The sequence below is a fragment of the Staurois parvus genome, unplaced genomic scaffold (assembly GCF_062004578.1).
Source record: "Staurois parvus isolate SC_StPar_1 unplaced genomic scaffold, SC_StPar_1.0 ptg000682l, whole genome shotgun sequence".
Lineage (NCBI taxonomy): Eukaryota > Metazoa > Chordata > Amphibia > Anura > Ranidae > Staurois > Staurois parvus.
The window spans coordinates 5774711-5791663 of NW_028318478.1; the positions used below are offsets into that span (position 1 = coordinate 5774711).

General features: G+C 34.2%; 1 protein-coding gene and 1 long non-coding RNA gene across 3 annotated transcripts in view; one reads left to right on the forward strand and one right to left on the reverse strand.

Annotated features, from left to right (window-relative positions):
- Positions 1–5906: 5906 nt before the first annotated feature.
- Positions 5907–8626, reverse strand: FOXB1 (forkhead box B1). Its single transcript, XM_089652426.1, has 2 exons — positions 8299–8626; positions 5907–8106 (listed from the first exon to the last, which is right to left on the reverse strand). Exon 2 carries the CDS (start codon positions 8082–8084, stop codon positions 7116–7118), a length of 969 nt encoding a protein of 322 aa, XP_089508552.1. The 5' UTR covers positions 8085–8106; positions 8299–8626; the 3' UTR covers positions 5907–7115.
- A 5007-nt stretch (positions 8627–13633) lies between these two features.
- LOC149447564 (uncharacterized) overlaps positions 13634–16953 on the forward strand; it is a 96867-nt gene continuing 93547 nt past the window's right edge. The window contains exon 1 of one of the 2 annotated variants that reach the window (XR_016305853.1): positions 13634–13805. This is a non-coding gene — a long non-coding RNA (uncharacterized LOC149447564). The remainder of the gene's footprint in view (positions 13806–16953) is intronic. The other variant, XR_016305852.1, reaches the window with a different exon arrangement.

Genomic DNA, 16953 nt, shown 5'->3' on the forward strand with positions numbered 1-16953 from the left:
GTACAACCTTTGTGGTGTGAGATGTGGAGGTGCCTTCAAGTGAAGTTTTCTGGTCCTGTTCTTCCATTCGATTGATCATAAACACTGTGTAAGATCGCTTGCTCTGTGGTCTCGCCTTCTGGTAAGAGGTTGTGTATGGTGTTGGTGGAGGACGTTTATCTTTTTGTGACATCTATCACCTTTTTCCAAAATGTGATATATGAAGGACTTTACCATCACTTTAAGGACTTTTTTTCTTTTTAGGATTTTCCTTTATCTATGTCAATTATGAGAGTTTAAGTGCTACATTTTGTATAATGAAATTTAATTCTCCTGAGAATTTTCTTCCATGAATACCTAAAGATTTAGGCTAAGTGCATCGGAACAAAAAATAAAGAAGTGGTTTTGTTTTTTCTGGGTTTTTTTCAAATGTTTTACTCTTTTTGCCTTTATATAGTAAGGAATAAAAACACAAAGAAAAAAGATGTAAAACTCATATGGGTAAAGCATTGGAAGTCAAACTATCACAGCAATGAAAACTGAAACATTTCCTGTTAATATAGGAAGTTTAACATTTTCATATCAAGGTGGTTAAAATATGATAAATGTAAATAATGTTCCCTAATGTAAATCCATCATCAATGCTGAGGGACAAGGAAATTTTCCCAACATCCAATGGTCCGAGAGGATGTGGAAGTATGTGGGAGGGATTTATAGGAATCTGGAAGGCCCCTTTATAGTAGCTGCCATCCAGGGGAATGACTAAAGGGGTACTTACTGCTTACCCCTTACAAACTCCCACAAAGAAGTAAAAGTAAAAAAAAGACACCCACACCATGGAACAGTCATTCACCATCTGTAAATAATGCCCCCTGATGTAGATATTCAATAAGAATGAGCTTGCCTTTGGTCCAAACCAATAATCAGTCATTAGCAAAGCAAGCTGTCTGCAAATTAAGAAAAAAAATATTAAAGTGAACCTAGCATCAGCTATATTTTTCATGTTAAGTGCATGCATGGTAAGTGTAAATATAACATTTAAAGGTATTTACAGAGATCAGCATACTCCCCCTGACAATATTTTTATTTACTTTAATCTCCAAAAAAGCCAGTGCCTTCTTTGTTCAGGAATCATCCTGGCTCAGTCTGTACCAGGGGCGGACTGACAACTCATGGGGCCCTCGGGCAATAGGGGATCATGGGGCCCCTGTGTCTTTGCCCACACTCAAAGTACACCCACAAAAGCCTATAAAAGGTACCAGGGGCATTTCATGGGGCCCCTTACTGACCCCGGGCCCTCGGGCAGTGCCCGAGTGCTCAAATGGTCAGTCCGCCCCTGGTCTGTACATTCTAACTAACCAAGAAAAAAGTATAAATGCTATTTTTTATTACATACTTTTTTTAAAATTAGTCAGCAATGGTAGCCCATATATCTTTCAAGACAGGTGCACTTTAAAAAAAACCATTATGTTTCATTTGTAATTTCTCCTCACCCAGTAGAACTCTAATGATAATCACTACAATGTATTTTAATACCTATCACAATCAGAGGGACATTTTCCAACAACTGATCTAAAGTGTTTTTGGATTTTAAATGTGAACTGTGACAAGAGCATAACATCCATTTGCAGAAGCCTGATTATCGTGGTAACACTTTGGTTATAAAAGACTAAAGTTAGCTTAGAGATTTTGGTCTGACTATGTGTGCATGATCTTACAGCTGGATGGTTTGTTTTTAATAGACATGGGCGTAGACTTTTATGCTGCTATTGAATACATTTGTATGTCTAAGCACTCTACTGTCAACCCCAGTAATATTCTTGTCTTATGAAGAAAGTCAAGCCATAATGTATATAAACTACATGGATAACAAGTCAAAGAGAAATATGGGGGGTGCCATTGTTTTTGAAAAAAAGAAAAGTCCAGTTGCGTGGCTGTTATCCTCAATCAAAGCTTTCAAGTCACTGACTCTTAAAGAATATGCAAATCAAGAAAGTTAGGGTAAAGTGTATACTCTGGGTCAGTGACAGAAAGCACTGAAGGCAGCATGTCAGCTAGGCAGCTAGCATTTTCAAAGGGCAAGTTAGCAATTGCAGCCTTCTTGTTTATTATAGGTCCCTCCTTCTGTATTGAGAAAGTTGTATGGATGTTGACTTCAGTATTGTATAGCTTACAATTTTTCATAGTTTTCCTGAAAACTAAAAGATCTTTTGGGAAATGTTACACTTTTCTATATGCTGCATTTTATTCTTATATACACACCTGTTCTATCTCTCTCATCCCTTTAAAATACGTTTCCAGCATTAAAATGGCTAATACACAACTGGATTATATTATATGACAGCATATTTCTACCTGCTCAGAAGGTGATTATTTCAGTATTGGCAGCTTTGTTATATAAAACATAACTGAAAAAAGGTTATTTAACATGATGGATGACTTACATGTGACTGGTTACAGGTGGAGTTCAGGCAACAATTTTTATGTTCACTGCTATTGTTTCTTCAAGCTGGTGCCAAAGATGCCTGTTCCGTGCATCAACACACTAGACTGAGCTAAAATGCATATCTTGCCAAAAATGAGCATACGTGCCTATGCCATGATCAGCTCGGAGAGATACTCAAAGAGCTTATCAGATCAAACAGTTCAGTGGTCTGATATTTTAACTGGCATCTAATGTCTATGCAAAACTTTAGGTGCATATATGTCTAAAATGACTGCATTCCTGAGCTCACCCTGACTTTACTACACATTCTAACTTAATGGTGGTCACGGGTGACTCTCTGATTTCTTTGATATGAAATTTAGCAACAACCAAAAGGATTCTTAGTGCCTGTCTGAAAATATACACACTTTCAAAATCCTAAGCCAAGCAAATGCTTGGCCATTGTTTATCATCCGTTAAACAATTTCACATCATTATTAACTAAAGTATTTGCAAAGTTCTATTTTATTATATTATTTCTTCATTTATGTTTCTCATCATGGCTTGTTGCCAACTGTCATATTGATAAGTAGCTACTAAGCTGACAAATGCTTGAGACACTTGACCTAAACAATCCATCAACACATGTACCCACCTAAACAGAAAATAAATTTTACAAAAAATTTGATAGGACAAAAATTATTCCTGTGTCAGCTAGTAATAACCATATTAGTCAAAGCTACTAATTTCAAAAATCCTATATGCATTTTGCATTTTCATTAACTAAATCAAAATAGATTAAAACTATATGAATGCAAACTTACAAATGCAGACATAAATACACAGAAAAAAATTAAGTACCTAAAATTGAATTAAAGAAATCTGATTTTATTATCAAAATAACTCATATTTGTAGCATTTAATTTAATACAGATTATTAACAAGTGTACTCATGACACCTGATATTAAAATCTAAAAATGTTGTAGTGCAAGTAGTTAGTCTGTAACTTGAAATACGCCACACATTATGCTGATGTAATATATGCTCTGAAATTATTTGCTGTAAATAAAGCCAGTAGATAGTAGATATAGACACATTCTTAAAAAACAAAAAAAATCCAACTTTTTTTGTCATTTATTTTTTCTTTTGTATTTTTCAGTTATATTTTAGTGTCCTACCACATCTTTTGGGTAGATGGTAAAAATGTCCTTGATCTGAGGGGCAAATGGTGTCTGTAAAACCTTTACTTTTTAACAGAGGATTCCAATATAATCAGCACTGTAGTGCAAACAAATCCTAAAAGGAGGGGAGATAGCGTGAATTTAAATTCCAAAGGGGTTCCTTTGCTGGTTTCCTAGTGCACCAGTCAGTAATGTGTTTGTGGGAATTCAGTCTTTTTGTCTCTAAGAGGGGAGAAAAAAGCTAAATCTACATCGGTGGCCCAGTCTAGGTTTGCCATTCTTTAGGATTTCTATTGATGTGAATGAAGTGGCCTGGGCCCTTTATTTGATCTACTGAATTGCATAAAGTGACAGAATTCTAATATATTTGTTTAATGCTCTTCAATGGGAATTCACTTTCTAACTTGCAAAAAAAGTCCAGATCTTCTAACGTCCTCTCTTCTTCTCTTAGCACAGAGACATATTTCATATAACCTTGCCACTGATTAGAGCAGAATTTAAAAAGGTTTTACAAATCAACAGTAAGAAATAAAGAAACAGATGTGAAGTTAGTGTGAATTCCTAAAGTAAGATCTGAGCCTATTGTAAGGGCACTGCAGGAGGTCCAGAGGGTCTATTTTCTGTGCTGTAATTGAAACATATTAATTAGGTAATTTGTTGATAGTTCGGTGAAAACAAATAATGGTCTCAATATGAAAAGAATGACATTTAGTATACTCACTTTATTTTTATACATGTTTGGCTGCTCGATTTATCATTTTATGCCAAGGTGACAAACTAGTTTGAAATTACTGAAAAAAAAACTGGGAATAAATATATATATATATAAGTTTATTTTTTATAACAGTAAATTAACAACTGTGTAAGTTGGTGTGTGAGCATGATGATTTTGTGTGTCTGCTTGTGCTTATATACACAGTATTCAGTATATATATATACTGTATATAATAAACATGAACCCCTCCTAAATTATATCAAATTTGTGACAATGCACTTTCAACTAGGTTATTTTTTTTTGGCCATTTATAACTGTTTGTTGACTTTGAACTTGAGCCATTAATTGGGATTAAGTAAAACAAAGCTGTTGATTCATTCAGTCTTCAACCTGCTTACTCGTTGATAAGCTTGAAATTAAAGAATTTTAAAAGCGAACAACAGCGTCTTTACTTTTTTCACACATTTTCACTTTCAATTAACGGGTCTTAACATGTATTGAAATTTGCCTTTATTGAAAAATGTATGGTAGATGTCAAGGCAAAGTGAACTTTATGCAGCGCACATTTCTGTTTTAGGAAGATGTTGCTATTTTGAAAGTGGAAAGCAATAGATATATTTGAGTTGTATGTTCAGATTGTCCAGAATTATATTTTTTATTTAGATATTTGCCACATCCACTTGTAGAAAAGAGTTTTCAGGAAATATCTATTTTATTTTTAATTTACATAAATCATTTCATTACAGCAGCAGCTCACTGCTGTACTCCCTGAAATATAGAGATATATACGGTTATTTGTTGTTATTGCAAATTCTCTATAATCTTCTATGTTATAAATGTTTTTATTGAACTCACTAATGGCGGTTAATATCCTTCCATCCTGAAAGTTCCACCACCCTTGCATGGTTGATAATGTGTATCTATTGTAATAAGTACTATATATCCAACTTTCCTGTATGAGTTTAAATTTGTAGGCTGATATTTAAAATTATAAAAATAATAGTAATAATAATAATAAAAATACATTTAAAGGCAAGTTTGTCTTCATTTACAAATCAGATCAGTGAAATGAAAGGTGTTACCCCTGCTTTTTATTGTGAAAGTCCACAGAGGTAAATCAATTAAACTCATTCTATAGATTAAAAACAAAGTATATATATATATATATCTATATATATAGATATATATATATAGATATAGATAGATAAATAGATAGTAAATTCTGTAAAACTAAAAAGTCTGCCCTCAAATATTTTGTGAAAAACACGCATTTTTACCTAAACTCAAAAATGTATGTATTTTTTAATATGCTATGTTTTAAAAAGTTGCATAATATCTAATATTTCTCTACTACTCTTGCAATATTTTCAACAGGCATACCTAAGACATTAGCACACTATCAATGTTAAATTGTGGGCTTTTTTTCATGACAGCTGCTTTCTGTATTATTCAATTTGTAAAAATACACTGACAGGTCTCTGTTTATTTTGAGTCATAAAACATAACTTAAATAAATTATCTATTATACTTTTTTGAATATACCGTATCTATAGATATTATACACATATAAAAAAGCAACTGAAAAAAGGAAAAGACACACGATCATACAGAATTAACATTTTAATGAGAAAATATTATTTGGACGACTAGGTTCATAATTTAACGCAGACACATATTTTTTTCTTGTAGTCTGACATACACACATGCTGTGAATAATAACATCAAAATATGCAAATGTCATGCCTTCTGTACAACAAGGAAATAGTGTGGCCATTTCTTCACAGTTTAGATGACAGTAGGACTATTTGTAATTAAATTAAATTCACCAAAGAGCAACAGTGTATTTTTGAGTTTGTAAACCTTAGCAAATTGGCTCAATGAAAACTAGATTGCGTCAATTCAAAGTGCATTATACACAATTTATATTCATTCTTATTCACATATTACATTTACATTTCCCTCCTTACTGAACATTCTGGAAAGTCCTTTAAAAATATGAGTCAAATTGTTTATCCAATTTGACAGCGCATTTTGTGATCCCCCATTTAAAAGAATCAAATAAATAGGTATGTATTTTAAATCCAGTGATGTGTACTGATTATCCAGTGCCTTTCAATTAATACTATTGGCAGCCAACAGGTATAGATTTTTCTTTAGTGCACAAACGTAATATTTACATTAGGGCAGTGTTTTTGTAAACAGCCTATTTGTTTAACCATACTCTGATTATTTTTAATTAATTTCTACAATAGCATTATCCTTTATGTGAACATTTTAAAATCTAATGACTTCTATTATGCTGTCAAAAAGTTGTTGCACCGTTTCCAACATAGCTTAATACCTTTCTGAGTGTAGATAATAAACTGTAAGTATAAGTAAAGTATAGAAAAAACTTTGCACATTCTACATAAGAATACATTCTCTAGAAAAAAGGCTTGATGTTAAAGTAAAGCATTTTAATTTCAAAGTTTAAAGAAACTATAACAAAATGCAATCCCTGGGTGATACTAACTGCCTTTTTAATTTTTTTTCATGTGCTGTTGAAACTTGCTACCTGAAAATGCCTGCCCTTTACTTTTGAAATATGTCGGATAAAAGATGTTCAAACGTGTTTAAAATAAAAGATCTGCTATGCAGCAAAATGGATTCAAGTGTATGAGGATGTATAAGTGATACAAATCCACACTGGATAAACAACTGGAACAGTTAACATGATGTAATAAACTCATCTTGAAATGACATTTTTTTTCATTTAGGAGATAATTAAGGTAAGTAAACTTTATAGTGATGGTTTGAGTTTTCTAGTTCAATAGGTCAGTGTACAGCCACAGAAAGCAGAGCAGAAGAAGGGCTAGTGAGAGTTTCACTAGGGGTGGCTGGGCTGCTTTGGCTGGTTGCTGTTTGGGGAGATGTTGGACTCAGGGACGGAGAAGAGTTCGAGAGAATAGCTGGGATATGGGTTGGGAGTGCTGGAAGCCCTGGCACAGCTGCAGGAGTGGGCTTAATAGGTACTGGGATAGCAGGTAAAGTTTGTCCTCCATGGCAAAGTGGCTTGATTGGCACCCCATATGCACTCACACTGTAATCACTGTTGGCCATTGATATAGGGGTGGTAGTGTCTATCATGCTGGAACTGTACATGTGAGGCCAACCTGTGCCAATGGAACTGCCAACTGTAGTCAATTGGTTATGAAGCGGATATGCAGCTGTCATTGGCTGCATTGTAGAAAATGCAAGTCCACCAGGCATTTTGTACTCTCTAGCAATGATGTTTTCAATGGCAAAAGGGTGTTTGAAACTGGATGTTTGAGAGACTCCAAGGTTGTAAGTTGACATCTGTGGCAAGTGGGTACCCGAGGCAGCCAGAGCACTTAGTCTAAGCTTTGCTTGCTGTTGCAGGTACTGTGCTGCGTCTGATGGCTTAGTAGGAGCCAGGTGGTCCGATTTCATCACCTTGAACCTCTTTCTACGTCTCAGGAAACTACCATTTTCAAACATATCACCACAGCTGGGATGAAGTGCCCAGAAACTGCCTTTACCAGGCTGATCAGGTCTCCTTGGTATTTTGATGAAACAGTCATTGAAAGATAAGTTATGTCTCAGAGAGTTCTGCCATCTTTGTGTATTCTCTCTGTAATAAGGAAATCTATCCATGATGAATTTGTAGATCTCACTGAGAGGTAGCATCTTTTCTTGAGAGCTCTGAATTGCCATAGCTGTAAGCGAGATATATGAGTAAGGGGGCTTCTGGTCACTGTATGTATTTCTCCCTGGCCGAGGCATTGTCACTATATTCAGAGGCAACCTGTATGTAGAAAGGGAAAGGTGTTAAAGTTAACTACTCTAAAACAGGATAGACAAATGTCTAACCTAAGTTTTACATGTTTTAAAATTAACTATATTCAACATAATTTTACATGTACTGTAAATGACAGGTTTGTTTAGTACACAGCAAAACAGAAAAAAAAATAAGTTCAGCACAACATGCAAGTCATACCTTAAACTTTTCACAAGTTGATGCTCTGCATCTGTAACACGGTCACAGAGTTTTTCAATATGGTGCAGAAAAAGAAATCCTGAAGCCTCTTTTCTGATGCTGCAGGTCTTAATTCAATCCGTTGCCAGACTGGTCCCTTCTTGGATAAACTCCGATCTTGTCTTTAGCATCAGAAATAAGCTCCTTTTCTGAGCAGCAGCTGAATGGGAGCAGGAGAAAGTAGTTCTCCTTCACTGGGTGGGAGATAAGCTAAGTAGTTGTGTCCATGTCCTTCCTCAAACCATCTGATAGTTTTATGTGGTGACATGAACAGAAAAGACCCCTGTAGAGGCGCTTCATTAATGTGCCACTTCTTTGCTATCATATGACAATCGCCTTGGGAGGAGGAGGGAGGGAGCAGAGAAGAGGGAGAGTAGAGAGGAGGGGGCGTGGGGGAAAGAAAGGCATAATCTGGTTTCATTTACACCTATTTACATGGACACCTTGGGCCAATAGAAATAATTTCCATTTGAAGACAAGGCAAGGGGTGAAAAGGCTCAGCAACCGGAATTGAAGTGTGATGGCACCCAGTAACAGTGTGTGTGAAGGTATGCACCAACCTTCCTGTGTGCATTGCAGGGAGCTTAGTCTGCAATTCACACTTACAAATGGAGCTACTGAGCAGTGGGATGTTTGACATGGAAATTGCTTGGCTGTGGTATTCTGTTTGTTCTATATTGTTATCTGATTTGTATTGTTAGCTAACTTAAGGCAGCGCTTTTACTTTTAACAGGAGGGGGAGGTCACTTTTTCTCAAGCTAAGCAAAAATAATGCAGTACGTTTTATGTTGTTTTACTAGGTAGGTGAAATTAGTTTAATGTTAGAATAAACACTGTATAGAAACGTAGAGTTAGGTCAATATACTTGTTATTACTTTGTTAAGTGTAAGTGCAACTAAAGACTCTGTTTCTCTTTTTATAGCCATAGTTGCTTCCGGTTCAGATGATAGAACTGTGCTTCTCCTCTTTGTGTCAAGTGTGCATGTGAATACCTACATATATTATGACAGATGACAGATAGATAGATAGATAGATAGATAGATAGATAGATAGATAGATAGATAGATAGAAAGTCACATATCCATTCTTGTTGCATGTCAACTGTATATACCTGCAAACATTATATTTGCCTACTTGTTTTTCAACTTTACAGATGTATATTTTAAAACTTGTGCAATGGAAAGCAGAGCATTATTGTGCATTTCGCAAAAATAAAGATTTTTTAACACATTGTATATAAGTGTATTATTTTGCTTAAATGCTCTTATATCATAATGGAATTGCTGTTGTTAATAGAAATGTGCTCAGATTTGTTTAAAGTGTTCTCCCAATCAACAAGTCTATGATTCCTATGCAAAAGGACTTGCTTAGCAAAACAGGTATTTCACTATTATATGAATCAGTATTTTCAATAGTAAATGATATGATGTGACTTAACACTATCAATATAATGTGTACTGTATTAATGTTAGCATTTCTTTTATAACAGTTTCACTACAGTGTAGACTTGCAGCAATTTGTAATGCAGACAGATCTTGTGTACCTAAGCCATGAGTTGCTGGTCAGCAGGGAGAGTGTATGCAATGTGTTAGTAACACAATATTAACAAGTCACAAATAGACATCAATGGATTAATACAGAAAAAGAGGTATACTACGAATGGTATAAGAGCAATTCATTAGATTCTAATGCAGCCCTATTCTAAATCCCCAGGGATGGCACTGATAATCTCTAGTCATTCAGGCACATAATAACCTTGTACTCTATACTTAAACAGCCGATAAACAGCCAGATGTTAAAGCTTCAAGATGCATCTTTATCACCTCTCCTCAGCCATAATATCTGTAAGTCCATATAACGTAAACTGAGAAACATGTCCTGGATGAAAAATAACTGTAACAACAAAGTATTAGTAATCCATATAGGGGGTAAAACATCAAAAAGTTAACCTTACCTGAAACAAAATGTGAATGTGAGCTACCTAGAATGCAACTGTCATTGTCCTTGTCTCTTTGCATTTTAGCCTCAAATAACCCTTCCTTTCCCTTATAGTATGATACTCTGAGTCTTCTGCTTCACAGGGACCGAGCAGGTGATTATCATGATATTAATCATCCAAATCTCGCATTTCCTGTTGTTCCTGCTATAAGTTGTCAGTAGGTTTATGGATCTTCCTCATGTGCAGTTTCAATTCTTTTCTCCAAAGCCAAAAAAAATCATAGGTTTGTAATAGAAAAAAAGTAAAACTAGTTACTTATTTATAGCTTTATAGCTTTATATTTGAATACCAACTAAAGCAACATGTTTGCTAAATGACTTAAAGAGCATAATGTGTTCAACAAACACACAAACATGTCTATGTGAGGCTTTTAAAATTGTACATATACAAATATACAAAATATAAAACCTCTGTTGTTAAAAAGTTAAAATATACAATACGTTTTTAATATAATACATGACACGTTTGCAATAGCAGCAGCAACTGAAGTCTTAAAAACCTGCATGTTTGGCTTAATAGATTTTGTCATGTCTGAATAGATTACTTTTTTTTATATGATTCCAAAAAAATGATTTTAGCTTTATGTAGTCTTAAAAAAAATCACACTTTGTTAATAAGCAAAGGTTTTTGGTAGTAAGAACATATCTTTACTGTGAAAACAAACAAACCTAACATTATGATTATTGCATGTAAAATACCAAGTTTCATATTTACAGTTCTTCAGTCTGAAAAATTTTTAATTAGCTATATACATGCTTAAAGAAAATAAAATGTTTATGCGTCATAATAATTAAGGAGAAAAAAACACTTTTAATTTTTTTACAACTGATAATTTACAGTTTTACGTTTTATAATTTGTAGGCACTTGCTGGCGATAGTGTATGTTCAGGATACAATATATATTTTCACTTATTATTATTTTACCAGAAATGTTACTGTTAATTTTTCTATCAATTTTTGTTATGTTTTCTGAAAACTGATTTGTGGCTATTTTCTAGAAATAGATATTAATAATTAATATTTTGTTGTCTGTTCATTACTTGTAATGCCAGGTCAAACTAAGGATGTTTTCTTTAATCTTTTGACAGTCAATTCTATATAGCAGTTCACCTATGTGACTTTATAGTTTATTGCTCCCAGTTTGTTAACTGGGTGTAAATTACCTTTCAAATGAGGTATCTTTAACCCCAGAGGGCTTTGTACATTTAGATGTAGATGAACAAAAGATGTGTTAGGACAAGCAAAAACATTATTGACAGTTTTCCTTGCTGGTCAGTAAATCACCAAATCGTTACTTAAACACGATGAATTTAGGAGATTAAACAATTTCATTAATATTGAAATAGCTTCTGTGATTCAGATTAGTCACTTGAAATGCAGAATCACGTTTCCCAATATTAACAGAAGCACTTGAGCACTAGCATAATATGACCTCCTAAATTCAGGTAAAAGAAAATAATTCATTTGCAGAAATCCTGACCTATATGCTTCCCAATATTTCATCCCTCTGCATTAACCAATAGGGTACCCTAGAAGGGCCCTGGTATTTTGTTCTACCCTCCTAAAATAAAAAAGGGTTAAAATGTATTTTTATAAACAATTCATTGGTGACAGTCATTTATAGATGAATACATGAAAATAGTAAATATGAAAGATTAAAATGAATTAGCTGTGTACATAATTAAGGCTTCTAATTATTATAGATAGATACATACATTACATTATTTTAATTTCTTGTTGTTAATATTAATATTGTTAATATTAGTGTAGTAAATTAAGAGCATACAGTATTATTGAATAACTTGTTGATTGTACCCTTCGTTAACTTTTTTAGGTATTCATAATAATTTAAATCACAATATAAATCAAAATTTATACAATCACAATCACAAATATAATGGCAGGCTAATATTTTTTAAATTATTTTTTACAAAATTGCACAGTTTTTAACTAAAAAACATATTGTTTGGGTGTGCCAATAAAATGACATTTCTTTTCATATAATTGTTTGTCCATATTTGCAGGAAACATTTTAAATTCAGAAAAAATATATGTAATAAATAGCATACTGTATGAATCTATGTATATGTTGTACATATAAGCTTAATGTACTCAGATATTGCCGAGTGTTGTACCTCTGTTTAAACCAGATTGTTAACAATGGTCTATTTCAAGTTTTACTTTTTAAAACACATTTAATGCATCTCATTATATGTTATTATATAAAATAGAGCTCATTTATTATATTCACAATACGGTATTAATGCTTTGATGTGTTAGTGAGGAAAAAAGTTTGCTTCCATAAAATGTGAATATAGCCCAACTTTTTAGGTACATTTATTAACACCAGGATTAGTTTCTAGAGTGTTGAGTATAACTACACCACCACTTTCCTTGAAATATTCAAAACCTGGTGGTGTGTATTGGAAAATGTGTTTCACTATGGCTTGTTGCTGTTAATAATGGGTATGAATAGAATGTGAAATGTGTGTACTGGGTGTCTTTTGAAAGTGAACACATCTCTTTGTGATGGAATGCAAAACAAATATAAAAAAGAGGGCTTTCTGGAGTCTCATTTCAATAAAAAGATTGAACCGTTGTTGGGAAAACAGCATAAAATACACATAAGTCAATTATATCAATGTGCTAAGCAAATGGGAATCTTCTTCCAACCACAGCTATTCAGTCTTTCCATCATGATGTGTAAAGCTTAGCTTTCTGCATGAAAGGATAGCAATAGACTTCTGTTTTCCCCAAAAGCAGGACCCCACACGTTTACAGGTTTGGTAATAATTTATGCTAATTTCCCTGCAATAAATCCACAATTCGTTTCAGTAGCATGCAGCCTGTTCAGATGGCCAAAGGAGAGAGGGATAAAAGTGACTAACACAATATTGGTTTTGATCCCGTATGGTTTGAATGCAGGTGTGAGCACACAGAGAAACCAGGACCTACCCTCTGATTCTAACCCCAAAAATAAACTAGCCCTTCTTTCAAGCCATGTTAATATTTACAATATAGAGATGGGGACTAGATGTTAAGCAGCTTCTTAGGGTTTCCTAGGCTTCAAACAATACACAGATCCAAACCAGATTTCTCAACTTGAAAGTATCCCCCACACATTTCTAGTTAAGTCCTAGATTATATTTGATGAACTTACTTGTGCTCCCTCTTGCTTATTGGCAATGAAAAGAACGCTGATAGAATTGGGCTTGGGGATGGGTGCCTTTTGTTGTAGTTGAAGGTTTTTCAGTTTACCAAAGTGATTTTGCTGCCTATGGGAACTAGGAACACAGACCAAACCCTTTGTTGCACAACACTATTTAACAAATATACCACATTGCAGTGAGAAGCTACTTTGCTTTCATTTAAATGGGGCTTTGCTGTTTGCTGCTGAGTATAATCCCTCAGTTCTCTCAATAACTAGCCATGTCTCCATATATCAGGCTTCTGGACTTATAAGCAAAAGGTAACTTTATTGTGTGTGTGTATATATATATATATATATATATATATATATATATATATAGATAGTACATATACCATATATACAATATATATATATATATATATATATATATATATTCTCTTGTTTAAAAATTTTATTTTGCTATATTAAGGCTTTATAGACATTTTAGAACAGAATTTTATAACTAAACAATAATAGCTATGATGCTAAAAGTGTATTATTGTGTCTAGTATAATTAAAAATATTCATATTTGCATAGCATATATTATTGAAATATACAGTATCAGTTAAAATTGTTTTTTTTTAGCCAATACCTTTATTTTTTTTTAATAGGTGCAAGATCTGCTTTCTACGTTTTAGTATCCTGCAGTGACAGCACGTAATACATGTTTGTGATGTTGTTGTTCTATGCTTCTGCTATTATACTTTGTGCGCATTAGTGTTTCCTGCTTTCCAGTAATCTGCATTTTGTTGTTTACTACTGAAATCTGCAAAGAGACATTAATACAATTCTAAAATAGGAAAGTCTGTTAGATTATTTATAGCACTTAGTAAGAATAAACATGTCTGATTTCTGCAAAGATCATCATGTGTTATATAAAAGTAGCTAACCTGCAGTTCACCAAGTTCACTGAAATTAAATTCCATTTTATAACAGATTGGCAGTTTGGCATTGCAGATTTTAAACATCTACCATTGAGAAGTAGTGAGATTCATCGTTCTGCAACCCTTAGCAATCATGTTTTAGTCTTTTATAGTCAGATTAGTAAAAAAAAAAAAAAAACATTAATTCTAATTGGTTGTTATTGATTACTGCTCTTTGTGCATTGCCACTGCTCATTATTGAAGAGACCTGTTAGTACATTACATGCATATGTGCTGGTTCTCTGTAAATCATAACTATAGTGACAAACATTCAAGAATAAAGGACATGAATTATCACATTTTTTCTGTGACTCACAAATACTAACATAAAATGTATTGTATAAAGGTACAACAGCAAGAACTTAGAGAAAAATTGCCTCAAAACTGAACCTATGATGTACAATTACATAATTACTTTTAGTGAAATATGCATGACAAAATGGTCATTAGATCCAGAGATACAGGGTTATGTTATATGCAATTCCCAACTTTTCTAGCAACATTTAAATTTTACTTTAAAAATAAAATTCCTGAGCCTATCTTTTAATCAGTTAATGAGATGCATAAGCTTATTGGCCTTTTGGTAAGTTTGGGAAGCAGGAGAGTGTAAAAGAAGTGCAGTATTACAGAGAAAAAAATGAAATTCGCATACTACTTCAGTATATTATATCTCTGAATCTACTGATTGTTCACTTACGATAGCTTGTGCTTATCTATTCTTTTCATCCTATGCTCTGTGTGAATTACTTACATTTATTTCCTTTAACTCAATGAGCAACATATTACATTATTACTGTTATTATTAATAATAATATGAATATTATTACTATTAATATAGGATTTATATAGAGTCAACAGTTCGCACAACACTTTACAAACTGAAGGCAAAGATTGCAGGTACAATTTTCAATACAAGAGGAACCAGAGGACCCTGCTTGTTAGAGCTTACAATCTAAAGCATATCGGTCAAACCTGATTATTTATTATAGTTGTTTGTGATTTTAATTTTTTTATTTCAGAAACACAGCTAAATGTCTAATTACAAATTTCAGAACATTAACACTTTGGGCACAAATGAAGTCTTTTCCCATTACTTTTACAATTGTCACAATCTCTTGTTATGATTGTCATTCTTTTCTTGAAGTTTTCATACCTTTTCCAGCATAAACTAATCTTTAGACAACATCTTTCTTCTAGGAATACTGCCCTTTTAGGGCAGCAGATTTCTCCTAGATTATAACTGTTGACTCTCACTAGTGTGCATGTGCAGTTCTGAGTCTTTCTCCAACAATGTGTATTGAGGCATCCACTACTGCGCCTGCACATTTCTTGTGTCTGCAGCTCCCTCTTCTTCACATGTGCAGTTTTGTATTCAGCATTGACGATGTGTTGCAGACTTATTTTACTGCGCGTGCTCGGTTTTTGTGTCTGTGGCTCCTTCTAGTTCATGTACTGATTTGTGTCTGTGGCTCCTTTTAGTGCATGTGTTGTTTTGTGTCTGTGGCTCCTTCTAGTGCATGTGCTGTTTTGTGTCCGTGGATTCTTCTAGTACATGTGATGTTTTGTGTCTTTGGCTCCTTCTAGGGCATGTGCTGTTTTGTGTCTGTGGCTCCTTCTAGGGCATGTGCTGTTTTGTGTCTGTGGCTCCTTCTAGGGCATGTGCTGTTTTGTGTCTGTGGCTCCTTCTAGGGCATGTGCTGTTTTGTGTCTGTGGCTCCTTCTAGGGTATGCGCTGTTTTGTGTCTGTGGCTCCTTCTAGGGAATGTGCTGTTTTGTGTCTGTGGCTCCTTCTAGGGCATGTGTTGTTTTGTGTCTGTGGCTCCTTCTAGTGCATGTGCTGTTTTGTGTCTGTGGCTCCTTCTAGGGCATGTGCTGTTTTGTGTCTGTGGCTCCTTCTAGGGCATGTGCTGTTTTGTGTCTGTGGCTCCTTCTAGGGCATGTGCTGTTTTGTGTCTGTGGCTCCTTCTAGGGTATGCGCTGTTTTGTGTCTGTGGCTCCTTCTAAGGAATGTGCTGTTTTGTGTCTGTGGCTCCTTCTAGTGCATGTGCTGTTTTGTGTCTGTGGCTCCTTCTAGTGCATGTGCTGTTTTGTGTCTGTGGATTCTTCTAGTTCATGTGATGTTTTGTATCTGGCACAACAAAATGTGTTACAACTCCCTCTACTGTACGTGTGGTTTTTGCATCCCTGTGCACATATGTCAGTCCACTTACAAACATCCACTCCAGCCATTGACAGAGAAAAGGTCCATTAAAGAGGTTTGGAGGTCATGTGACTGCAGAAACAAAAAAAATGGCATCAGTTTTTAATAAATAAACAGCAGATATTGAACAAATAATATAAGAACTGTTTGGGTCAATGATTAAATATTGCCTACACTTCTCTTTGAAGATAATAGAAATTATTATTTTTTTTTATTTCCACAACAGATACAGTTTTTTAGGGTAGCTGGGGGTTCAGCTTCAATTCATACCATTTGTTGCATTTTCTATAATCAGCGATGAGG